General features: G+C 36.7%; 1 protein-coding gene across 1 annotated transcript in view; it reads left to right on the top strand.

Moving 5' to 3' along the window:
* The window catches only part of LGR4 (leucine rich repeat containing G protein-coupled receptor 4), a 100434-nt gene extending 89464 nt beyond the window's left edge, over positions 1-10970 (top strand). Inside the window, exons 12-18 of the mRNA XM_043481155.1 lie at positions 921-986; positions 2171-2242; positions 3914-3985; positions 4234-4359; positions 5114-5229; positions 5496-5579; positions 7943-10970. Coding sequence (XP_043337090.1) covers positions 921-986; positions 2171-2242; positions 3914-3985; positions 4234-4359; positions 5114-5229; positions 5496-5579; positions 7943-9219 — 1813 coding nt within the window. The 3' untranslated portion in view covers positions 9220-10970. The remainder of the gene's footprint in view (positions 1-920; positions 987-2170; positions 2243-3913; positions 3986-4233; positions 4360-5113; positions 5230-5495; positions 5580-7942) is intronic.
* The last annotated feature ends 1358 nt before the right edge of the window (positions 10971-12328 follow it).

Raw genomic sequence — 12328 nt, 5'->3', positions numbered from 1 at the left:
GGTAGGTAAAGTTTATTTGAATTTTGTTTTACAGTTATGTGTATATCTCCCATCTTGTGACTCTACTTTGAATAAAGTGAAACCATACTGGGCTCTTTCTTGATTTCTTTTCTTTTATCCTGACCCCTCATCCTTATTCTAGTTGCCCCAGGGTAGTTACCTCTCTGTATGCAGCTCTTTCACCATAACCTAAGTAAGAGCCCAAATCTTTTTTGGATTGGGAACCAACTAAGCAGTGGAGCTTTCCAAAATCTCGAAGCTGCCCTGAAAATTAAAAGTAAATAAAACATGTAAAAATGTCACAAAAACAGTTAAGTTACTAAGTTGTGTTCAGTGGCAAGAGATACTAACAAAATAAGTGACTGACCAAGCAAGCAAGTAATTAAATGGTGTCATGGGGTATCAAACACAATGATATCATTGAGGGAAAACTGCACTGGGATTAACAGAGCTAACTAGTCCCCATTTTTTATTTAATATAAGTATTTTTTAAAATATGAGTGCACACACCACTCCTCTTCTAGCTTTTTAATTAAATAACATGGGCATTATTTATGGTATAACAGTATTATAAAATTATAAATTAAAAAATCCATATCTCTACCAAGTGAACATAATTTTTGTGTATTTCCTGTACTGTATTTTTCATATTTATTTTATATTCTTAATGTTTTAAAATATTTTATAGTGTCTATACTCAATACTATGCACTCAACGTTTGCCCATCTTAAGCTTGTTCTATCTCTAAGGTACTCTGGAAAGCTTACAAGTATAAGGAAAACAAAGTTTCTTTTCTTGTTCAGCCATATCTCTTTATAACAGATCTTAGCATTGTTTTTGATGCTTCTGAGTACAGCTGTCTTAATATAGTATTCTGATAACAAAATTAATTGATCATTTTCCGTTTGCGTTGTTTTAAGGGACTTGTCTTACAACAGTATAAAAGACCTTCCAAGCTTTAATGGTTGCCATGCTCTGGAAGAAATGTAAGTTGGTCTTTGACTGACTCTTTTTGCTATGGTCTACTGTTAATTCATTGAGCCTTTCCTATTGTAAATAAATGACTCACATTAAGGTCTTAGAAATTCATATAATCAGGTGTTCCTGTGAATAAATGTTCAGTGACACCAGGTGTGTTCATGTGGCTAGCACTGGGCACCTGTCTGTCAGGCAATCTGTGGGACTGTATGGGAGGAGGGCAGTAGGAAAAACCAGCCAAACAAAAGCTGGTCCAGGTGTGGATGTCTGCCATGGAGCTTTATAATATAGCTCTGGCGGGAGTTGACTGGGAGGTCGAGAAAGGGAGGAACTAATACTCCCATGTTTTATAATATCTCCTCCTTCCTCTGACCTTCTTTCTGCAGTACTTGACTACTTGACATGGTTATGTTGTCTTGGGTCCTTTTTTTTTTTCTAATAGACTTTATTTTTTTGAGCAGCTTTAAATTCACAACAGTATTGAACAAAAGGTACAGAGATTTCCTATATTCCCTGCCTTCATATGTACATGGCCTACCCAGAGTCAACATTCCCCACCAGAATAGGACTCTGCTATAATTTATGAACCTATACTGACACATCCTTATCACCCTGAATACATAGTTTAATTAGGGTTAATTAGTATTGCACATTCTATGGATTTGGACAAATGTGTAATGACATGTGTTCATTATTGTAGTAGTATACAGAGTCATTTCACCACCCTAAGATTTGGGAACAACTGTTTTTTTTCTTGACTCCATCATTTTGGCTTTTCCAAAATGTCATTTCATTGGAATCATAGTATGTAGCTTTTCTAGACTCTTCTTTCACTTAGTCATGTGCAATTAATGTTATTCCATATCTTTTGAAGGTTTGATAGTGTCTTGGGTCCTTTCTCACTGTGTTGTTTTCCTGCTTTCACTCCTGAGTGGAGTTGGTGAGGAATTTAGATAGTGTACCTTAACTGTTAGTTTCATTTGGGGCGTAATACCAATTAGTCTAATCCTTTCATCCTCTGGATGAGGCAACAACAGTTCTCTTTACTTTCAACAAGATCAGTTAGTGTTACTTGTAAATCAATATTTAAACTTCGAAAAAGTTAATTAAGAAATGTTATTTTCAAAATAGGAAATGTTTTCTCTTGTTTTTCTCTCTTTTTTTTTAACCTTTCATCTTATTCTTTTTTTAGTTCTTTGCAGAGAAATCAGATCCACCAAATAAAGGAAGATACTTTTCAAGGCCTGACATCCCTAAAGATTCTGTAAGTTCCTCTATGATTATCATCAGAGGCAGATAAAATTGTTGTCAAGCTGTAAATTAATATATCATTACAATTCCCATGTTAGTAAATATACTTAAATATAAGATTTATTATGGATAAATACTATTTTTCAAACTTTACCATGTGGTACTTTAATTTCTTTTCAGTGTTTTTTTTTTTTTTTAAACCTTAGCAAATTTATGAGATTTGTGAGTCAAAAGAATATAATGTGTATAGCTCAAGAAATGCACCTTGCGTATTTTCAAGTCATAGAAATGAAGTTTGCCAGTTCTTTGGGTGATGGGTGGGCACCGTAGCCTGTGGGTCACAGTCAACCTGCTTACTGTTTCTGTCAATTAAGTTTTACTAGAACACAGCCATGTCCTTTGGTTAAGTATTGTCTAAAGCTGTTTTCACCATGCTATGGCATAGTCAAATAGTTGCAGTAGAGACCATGTGACCCCCAGAGGTGAAGAATATTAACTATCTGGGCCTCTACAGAAGAGGTTTGCTGACCCCTGTGCTGGTGTCACATCATGACAGACACAGCTAACAGACAGCAGACACATTCATTTAAAAGGTGATTTGTATTTGAGGACATATTTGTGCCTCATACTCTATTAAGCACTTGGGAATATAGAGATGACTAAGACAGACCGTGTCACTGCCTTCATGCAATACGGAAGACACAATACACTTAATTAGGAAACACTTTTTTTTAATATAGAAAAAAACTGGAAACATTGACAGTGAATTGAAATTACAGATACTAATATATCATGTTTTCCGATAGATCCCCATTAAGAAATCACACGTGTTCTACTAGAAAAACACTTTATTGGTAGTTGGGTTTCTGGATCTTGCCTTGTGGCAGATAGGCTTCCTGGGGGTCAGGGCAGTAGTAGGCAAAGGGACTGACTCCCAGATGCAGTCACTTCCAGAGCACCGGTAAGTGACAACGTGCAAAGCTGCCCTGCTTTGTCATGATTTGGAACCAAGTCTGTCGAATTTTCCTGTTATCCAGGAGATGTGTCACGGAATGAATTTACCCTATCTTTAAATTTCCATTAAGGCTCTGTGTAAGTGTGACTGCAGATCACTTCTCTGTTCTATTAATTCTGTAATATCAGAATTCCACAGGGTGTGTTCCTGAATGTATGTGGTTCTGGTGTTGATACGGATTTTTTTTCCTCCTTGGGGGAAGAATGATATCTGAAGCCCTTCTGGAATGCTCTTGTTTGCATATTGATTCTTTGTCTTCCCCATGGGCCTTATCACTAACCTTTGAGAAGGCAAACAACACTAAGCCTGTTTTTATTTTCAGCTTTGTCAGGAGCTGTGCTTCTCCTCACCTAGTTAATAGTACCAGAAGCTATATCATATCATTTGTATTTTTGAACTGGTACCAGAACGATAAGGAGGAGAAAATTCACAACTGTTTTGAAACAGATGCCAACTGAAATCACTCCTCCCTGGAACACATTCCAAGAAATAGATTGTTGTTAAGGGGAGGCCTTAGACATAAATATTAAAAATGTTGTTGAACAGGATTAAAGATCTTTGTGATTTTATCAGGGAAACTATGACTGCAGCAGATCCTAAAGTGTAGTCAAAGTAATTGCATTTCAAGTTTATTTGAAAGGAGTTAACAATTTATTTTTGTAATTGCAGAGATCTTAGTAGAAACCTGATCCATGAAATTGATGACAGAGCTTTCGCCAAGCTTGGGTCAATAACGAACTTGTAAGTTTCATGCAACAATATCATGAAAGTAGTGAACAGTCTACAGAAACTTGTGTGTTAGCATTGCCTTCCCAAATTGTCTTTCTGTTGTTTTCCTTTGTATAAAGGCTAACCTGCTATGATGTAGTGACAGCTTCTGAAATGGTTTTTCCTCACCTAAACTTCCTTAAAGCTCTAATATTTATGATGTTAATACATGTACAGACTTGTGTTATAGGAGTTAATTTGAAGTCTTATTCACATTTTAGAGATGTAAGTTTCAATGAATTAACTTCATTTCCAACGGAAGGCCTAAATGGGCTAAATCAACTGAAACTTGTGGGCAACTTCAAGCTGAAAGAAGCCTTGGCAGCAAAAGACTTTGTTAATCTCAGGTGTGTTTTTCTTATTTTTCTTTTTTCTGGAAGGATTGGTAGGCCTTCAGATTATAGAGTATCCTGTTTTGTTTTGTTTTTTTTCTTGCTGTGGTTCCCAGATTTTCAACCTCAATCCTCTCATTGCTGTTGAGAACATGAACTGCAGCCTGTGATGCTGTCAAGGAGATAATATAGCTCTATAGAATGGTTTTATGTATAATGGGATTTATCATTTGCAACAAGATAGCAGAAACCACTAGTGAGCCTACAGAAAACTGATACAATGTGATAATACTTCATAGAGACAGAGCGGGGGACCTCCTTAGATATAGTAGGGAGAGCGCATGGGAATATTATCATGGGAGAAGAGAATAAATATTTTCATTATACTTATATGAGAATGTGAATTCGCTTAATGGTGTAAAGTCACAAATGACCTGGAACATTAATTTTAAATGAAACTACCAGTTTCATATGATACATTGGGTGTGGTTAATTCATTTATAAAAGGAGTCTGATAAGATTTTTCTTTAAATTGCAGTATTGCTATTAAGCTTTAAAGATGGCTTGATTCAAATTCAGTTTTTCAAAGCATACCTTATCTAATTGGAGAAACTCATGGTGTCCCCTGATACTAGAGCCTTTGTTTTTAACAAATGAGGAAACTAAGTCCAGAGAGGATAAGGACCAGTTTAAAGTATTTACTTTTCACAAAACAAAAGCATGTCTGTGAAGTTGGTATTTCAGTATAGATTTTGCCATTTTTTTCCAGGTCTTTATCTGTACCATATGCTTATCAGTGCTGTGCATTTTGGGGTTGTGACTCTTATGCACATTCAAACACAGAAGATAACAGCCTGCAAGACCACAGTGGCTCAAAGGATAAAGGCAAGTGCATGAACTTTTAAAAACAGAACACTCTTTACGGCATTAGTCAAAGTCTGTGTAATTGTAATCAGTTTGTGAAGGATCAATATGAAATCTGTGGAGAAAAAATGGCTTTTGTGTACTGTGTTCCTGACATCTTTAATATGTTATTAAGTGTGGTGCACACTGAACTTAAATCACGCACAACAGAAAACACTGCCAGAAAAGTGTTTTACTCTTTTAATCTGACTGCAGCTTGAATTGAACCGTTTGTATTATATGCTCAGGTCTCAGTGATGTGGCAGGTGTCACCAGCAGTGCTGAAAATGAGGAGCACAGTCAAGTCATTATCCACTGCACACCCTCGACAGGTAAGCACAGTTTCTTGCCTTAAACGAACATTAGGCAAATGTATCTAGAACTTCTGGGGATAAATGTGATTTCTGTAATAGGAGTAGGACCAGATGATTTCATAAGACCTGGTTCACCTGTGGTCTGTATACCAGGAGCTTAGGCATCTCTTGCAGAATCTTGGGCCAGACCCAGTGACTCAGAATCTTCGTGTTAACAAGCTTCCCCGATGGGGGTTACACACATTGAGGATGGAGAGGTACTTTCTTCATGCAACCTTAACCCTGGGATAGTTCTAGAAGTTACTGGTCTATAAAGACTTTCAGTGTTACCCTTTTATTTTTTAAATGCAACCTTGTCTACTTTTCTATTTTATTTCACTGAACTTTAGTAGACTTGGGAGAGTTACTAAACTGACACCACAATTTAGTATTAGGTCATGACTGTGATGCCCTGCCTAATCTACCAGAGAAGATGGATTTATAATTTTACTGTTAAAAAAATTTTTAATGGCTAAGTTGTGTGCTATGAAGTAGATTCCTGTTTAATCACACAGGATGTTCTGAACATTAATTTTGTAACTCAGAATCATAAGTATTATGGATTCTTTAATGATTACTACTGTGAGCTTCTTCAGAGGCTGTGTATGTGTTCCTTTAATACTTAGCACAATTCCTGGTGTAGAGAATAAGTTTATAGCAATCAGATAAGTGAATGGGGTTGACCAGAATCATTTATAAAATCTATAAAAGGTAATTGATTGTTACAAGTCCAGGGCTGTAGTTCACTCACTTGTTTGCTGGAGTTTTTGTATTGGACTTAAGGAATGGGAAGTGTTTTTTTTTTTTAGGAATGGAAAGTCTTTATTAAAGGGGAGTCTAGACCTGAATATGCAGAGATTCCATTTCTTTCTCTCGGATTTTAAACTTTGGGGGTCAGCCAGGAGGAAAGTTGCTCTGAGCTCATCTCCCCAGGTAGCGGTAGGAGTGAATGGCAAACCTATTTCCCCAACTCCACTCCGATGTAGTAACACAGAGACAGCCATGTGCTGACACAGAAGCAGGAAGTGAGGAGAGCAGGGACCTTCTTTTAAAACTGGAGGAGGCAGCGGGTTTCCAAGACAGAGGAGTGGAACCGACTTCCCAGGCCTTTGAGGGAAAGTAATTCCACCCACTATTCAAACACTTTCTAAAGGGTGTCCTCTTCTCCCGGGTGATGTGAGCTACTCCTTGTTCCTTGTAGAAGGATGAGTTCAGATTCAGAGGTAAAGGTGAAAGCGTCCTCTTCACACTTCCCTGAGGGGGAAATAAATTAACTAGAAAAGAATTTTTTTTTGTAAGTTTCTTCAGTCAAATCGATATAAATAGTGGAGCTCTGGCTTGTTAGGTCTGTGACTATTGGTGATAAAGATGCTTTACAGATGTATCAAACACATTTTCTTGTGCTCTGTGGACAACATTTTGTTTTTCTTTACTAACCTTTAAATGAAACAGTTGTCATTTGGGACATAACTAGCATGCCAAAGTCAGTTGCTAGAACATGCAACTCAGCTACTAAATTACTTCTTGCAGTTCTCGTTTAAGTGATACAGGGTGTTATTGGACATAGTTTTACATGATTTGTTAACATCAATGTAATTTAGCTCTCACTGTACTATTTTGTTCAATGACCTCTGTCAGGTCTACCAAACACTTTGAAATCTCTGCATGAAAAATGGGAATAATTCTATTTGTCTTAGCCTGCTTCATCAGATTGCCTTTGAAGGCTGTAAGAAATGTGTATAAAATATATGTTACATATACATATCATATATAATTAGTATAAAGTATATTAGGAACTAGGAAGAAAGAAGATAAGGACCTAACATTTTTTTAATTCCAACTATGTACCCAGTAGCCTGTTACCTTGTGTGTGTAATTTTACTTAAGCTACACAATGCTATGAAATAGGTGTTATTATCCATAAGAGGGAAAATGAAATTTATAGAGGTTTAAGCTGCCCTCTTAAAGGCGGCAAGTTATAAACCCTAAACTCAAACCCTCGTTTATCTGATTCTAAGCCCCATATGAAGTAACTTTCACATACTAGTCACTGTGCTATGTATATTAACTTCAGTATGAGAAAAAGTGAAAAATTTTCTTTAAATATCACTGTATGACTTTGCCAAGTAGTTAATAAAAGAAATAAATATATATTAAGGTGACATATTAAAATAAAATTTTAAATAGCCTAGTCCAATGATTAGATGCCTAAGAAATGATAATCTGTTCAGTTTGGGTCAATTCACTTTGGTACTAGATTAATTATTCTGTTAATAGTTTCTCAAGCCATATCTTATGGAAGATAGTCTTTTATAAACTGTCTTTTCTCTCTTTGATTTTAGGTGCTTTTAAGCCCTGCGAATACTTGCTGGGAAGTTGGATGATCCGTCTTACTGTGTGGTTCATTTTCTTGGTTGCATTGTTTTTCAACCTGCTTGTCATTTTAACAACATTTGCATCTTGTACATCAGTGCCTTCCTCCAAATTGTTCATAGGCCTGATTTCTGTGTCTAACTTATTCATGGGAGCTTATACCGGAATCTTAACTTTTCTGGATGCTGTGTCCTGGGGCCGATTTGCCGAATTTGGCATTTGGTGGGAGATAGGCAGTGGTTGCAAAATAGCTGGGTTTCTTGCTGTTTTCTCCTCAGAAAGTGCCATATTTTTATTAATGTTAGCCGCTGTCGAAAGAAGCTTATCTGCAAAAGATATGATGAAAAATGGGAAAAGCAATCACCTCAAACAGTTCCGGATTGCTGCCCTTTTGGCTTTTCTGGGGGCCGCAGTGGCAGGCTGTTTCCCCCTTTTCCATAGAGGGGAGTATTCCGCATCCCCTCTGTGCTTGCCATTTCCCACCGGAGAAACCCCATCGTTAGGGTTTACCGTAACTTTAGTGCTGTTAAACTCACTAGCATTTTTATTAATGGCCATTATCTACACTAAACTCTACTGCAACTTGGAAAAAGAAGACCTTTCTGAGAACTCACACTCTAGCATGATTAAGCATGTCGCTTGGCTCATCTTCACCAACTGCATCTTTTTCTGCCCCGTGGCGTTTTTCTCGTTCGCGCCATTGATCACTGCCATCTCGATCAGCCCCGAAATAATGAAGTCTGTTACTCTGATATTTTTCCCATTGCCTGCTTGCCTGAATCCAGTCCTCTATGTCTTCTTCAACCCAAAGTTTAAAGAAGACTGGAAGTTACTGAAGCGCCATGTTACCAAGAAAAGCGGATCGGCTTCGGTTTCCATCAGCAGCCAGGCTGGTTGCGTGGAGCAGGATTTCTACTACGACTGCAGCGTGTATTCACATCTGCAGGGCAACCTGACTGTGTGTGACTGCTGCGAAGCCTTCCTGTTGACAAAGCCCGTGTCCTGCAAACACTTAATAAAATCACACAGCTGTCCTGCCTTGACGGTGGGTTCTTGCCAAAGGCCAGACGGCTATTGGTCCGACTGTGGCACGCAGTCCGCCCACTCTGATTATGCGGATGAAGAAGATTCCTTTGTTTCCGACAGTTCTGACCAGGTTCAGGCTTGCGGACGAGCCTGCTTCTATCAGAGTCGAGGATTCCCTTTGGTGCGCTATGCCTACAATCTCCCAAGAGTTAAAGACTGAATCCATGTGTTTGTAACTGTTTCTCCCATGAAGCAAAATCACGGTGTTTATAAGCATGAACCCTAGTCTGATCTCTCATCTGGGAAGCACTTCAGTGATCACTGCCTGGTGTCACTTGGAGGGAGGAGAAAGGTGGCAGGTTATTTCTTCAACCAGACCTTTGCGAAGGACAAGTGCCTGAACTACCGATTGATGGCAGAATGCAGTGTCCAAACAATGTGTAGCCTATTTGAAACAAACAGTTAACTTGAAAACGATTTTATGTATATCGTAGCAATATAACGTTGGGTTTTTCTGATCCATAAGGAGCAAATTTATACCTGTTTCTGAATTAAGCACAAGATAGAGAACAGCTGTTAATATTTTTTAAGAATATTTTAAACGGTGATTTTATATAATTGAAGAACAAGGCTTGCTAATTTTACCTAATGTTTCATCATTAATCTCAGGACAACTTACTGCAGGGCCAAAAAAAAAAGGGGGTGGGGGGGATTGTTTCCCAGACAGGACTGTGAGAGTGGATGTAGGCACTAAATTCTTGCATTTTTCTAATCCATCTCTGACATAATAGAATCATCAATTTTGTGTAAGAGATTTAAATCTAAAACCTGAAGATGTTTTTAAAACAATATTAACAACTGTTAGATTTTTAAAAGAGTAACTGAACACATTTGTCTTCAGTCATTGTGCATTGCTTTGTTTCCATCACAGTAATTTTTTCTTCAGTTGCTTTGTGATCATACTATTAGAAAAAAGTAAAGGGCTCATTGCTGTGTGATTTTCGTAGATTTGGCTAAACTACTAACAGAGGATTTTAAAAGTATCTTAGGGATTTGATGACTCCGTATAATGTTCTTGTGGATAAAACTCTTCCTAATATCATTGGCTCTATCAGTATTTTCCAGTTCAGTTGGTATGTGATCTACCTGTAGCTTGAATTGTACAGAAAGTAAATTGTGGCAACTGGTTTTACTAAGGTGGAAGAAATCAGGAGGAATTATGACCCAAAGCACTTACCTTTATTTCTTAGTGAGCTGGATTCTCCTGAACCTATGCTCTTACCTGGAAGCTACCATATATTTTCCCTTCCTTTGATTTACAAGAGCCTGTGCAACAGCTCTGAAACTGTTCTTGTGAGACAAGATAAATATGTCACTAAGGAAAAAAAAAAGACATAAAGCTTAGGCCTATGTCTTTAAAAATTAAAAATTCTACTTGATAGTCATCTATGGACGTTTGATTATATGGAGTCTTAACATTATAAATGTCCAATACATTTTTTGAACAGTATGCTAAATCATAGCAAATCCACTGCCATATTAGTTGTTGATGAGATACTAAAAAACATTAAGCTAGATTGCAGTTTAATAATTAAACTGTATATAATGTGCATATAATGAATTTTTATCTTATGTAAATTATTTTTAGAACACAAGTTGGGAAATGTGGCTTCTGTTCATTTTGTTTAATTAAAGCTACCTCCTAAACTATAGTGGCTGCCAGTAGCAGAATGTTAAATTGTGGTTTATATACTTTTTGCATTGTAAATACTCTTGGTTGTACATTGTCAGTGTAATAAAAACAGAATCTTTGTATATCAAAATCATGTAGTTTGTATAAAATGTGGGAGGGATTTATTTACAGTGTGTTGTAATTTTGTAAGGCCAACTATTCACAAGTTTTTTAAATTGCCATCATGTTTGTATATTTACACATCTGATAAATATTAAATCATAACTTGGTAAAAAAAATCTAGCTAAAAGTTTTTTTCTTCAAAAGTCATGTTGCTGAATACTTTCATTGCATTCATTTAAATAATAGAATAGCAGATATTTAAAATATGTGGTAAACTGTTATATGTATGATAGGAAATATTGTATGCAGTGTGTTGAATCATTAAACTTTCTGGAAAGCAATCTATTTTGCCTTAATTTATAACTAAGTATATTAATGAATTTGTTTTAGTGTTAAACTAAGCAAATTGAAGTAAAATATTTTTAAGCGTTCTAGAAGAAATGTTGGAAGAACACTGCTGAAATTTAGAAGTAAGGTTTTATTGTATCTTAAGTCTGAACAATACTCATGGAAAACAAACTATGAAATTTAAGAGGATACCTTCAATTAGATGTTATTTAAAAGCAAATGATTTTTTTTTTTAAAAAAAGCATATTCCAGATACAGTCAATTGCCAAAATGCAACAGTCCTCCCTTTCTTATCTTATCCAAGGTTTCATTTTCCATAGTTTTAATTGCCCATAGTCAACTGTGGTCCAAAAATGGAAAATTAAAATGGAAAGTTCTAGAAATAAACTCATAAGTTTTAAATTGTGTGCCCTTCTGAGTAGTGTGATGAAATCTCGCACTGTTCTGTTCTGAAACGAATCATCCCTTGTCCAGGGTTTGCAGTCCGTTAGTCACTTAGTAGCCATCTCTGACTCTCAGCGCTTGTGTCCAAGTAATGGCCCCAAAGCACGAGAATAGTGATGCTGGTAATATGGATATTCTCTTACGGTGCCTAACTAATAAATAAAACTGCTATATTTAAAATGGATAACCAATAAAGACCTACTCTATAGCACAGGGAACTCTGCTTGATGTTATGTGGCATGCTGGATAGGAGGGGAGTTTGAGGAAGAATGGATCCATGTATATGTATGGCTGAGTCCCTTCAGTGTTCACCTGAAACTATCACAACATTGCTAACTGGCTGTCCCCCAATACAAAAAAAAAAAAAGTTTATTTAAAAAAAAAACTGCAGGAAAAAACATGGTATTTGTAGGGTTTGGTACTATCTGCAGTTTCGGGCATCCACTGGGAGTTTGGGACCCCCGTGGATAAAGAGGGGCTGTTGTGCTTAGAACTAACTCAGTATTCATAAACATCAAGCCCTCATTTTACAGATGGGAAAATAGACGGCCTAATGAAATTTAAGTGAATACCTGACACATACAGCAAATTAGAGCCCAAACCAGCACCCAGTTCCCCTTAATTTTTTTGTTTTTGTTTGTTTTGTTTTTGTTTTAAACTTCAGTATATATTTGGAATTTCCATAACCAAAAGTAATACTGTAATTACCCCTCCTCCTACGCTCTTGGCTCTCACTGCCCAT

The sequence above is a fragment of the Cervus canadensis genome, chromosome 11 (genome assembly GCF_019320065.1).
Source record: "Cervus canadensis isolate Bull #8, Minnesota chromosome 11, ASM1932006v1, whole genome shotgun sequence".
NCBI classification, from domain to species: domain Eukaryota; kingdom Metazoa; phylum Chordata; class Mammalia; order Artiodactyla; family Cervidae; genus Cervus; species Cervus canadensis.
Note: the sequence above shows the minus strand (reverse complement) of the source record. Positions and strands in the feature narration are given on the sequence as shown.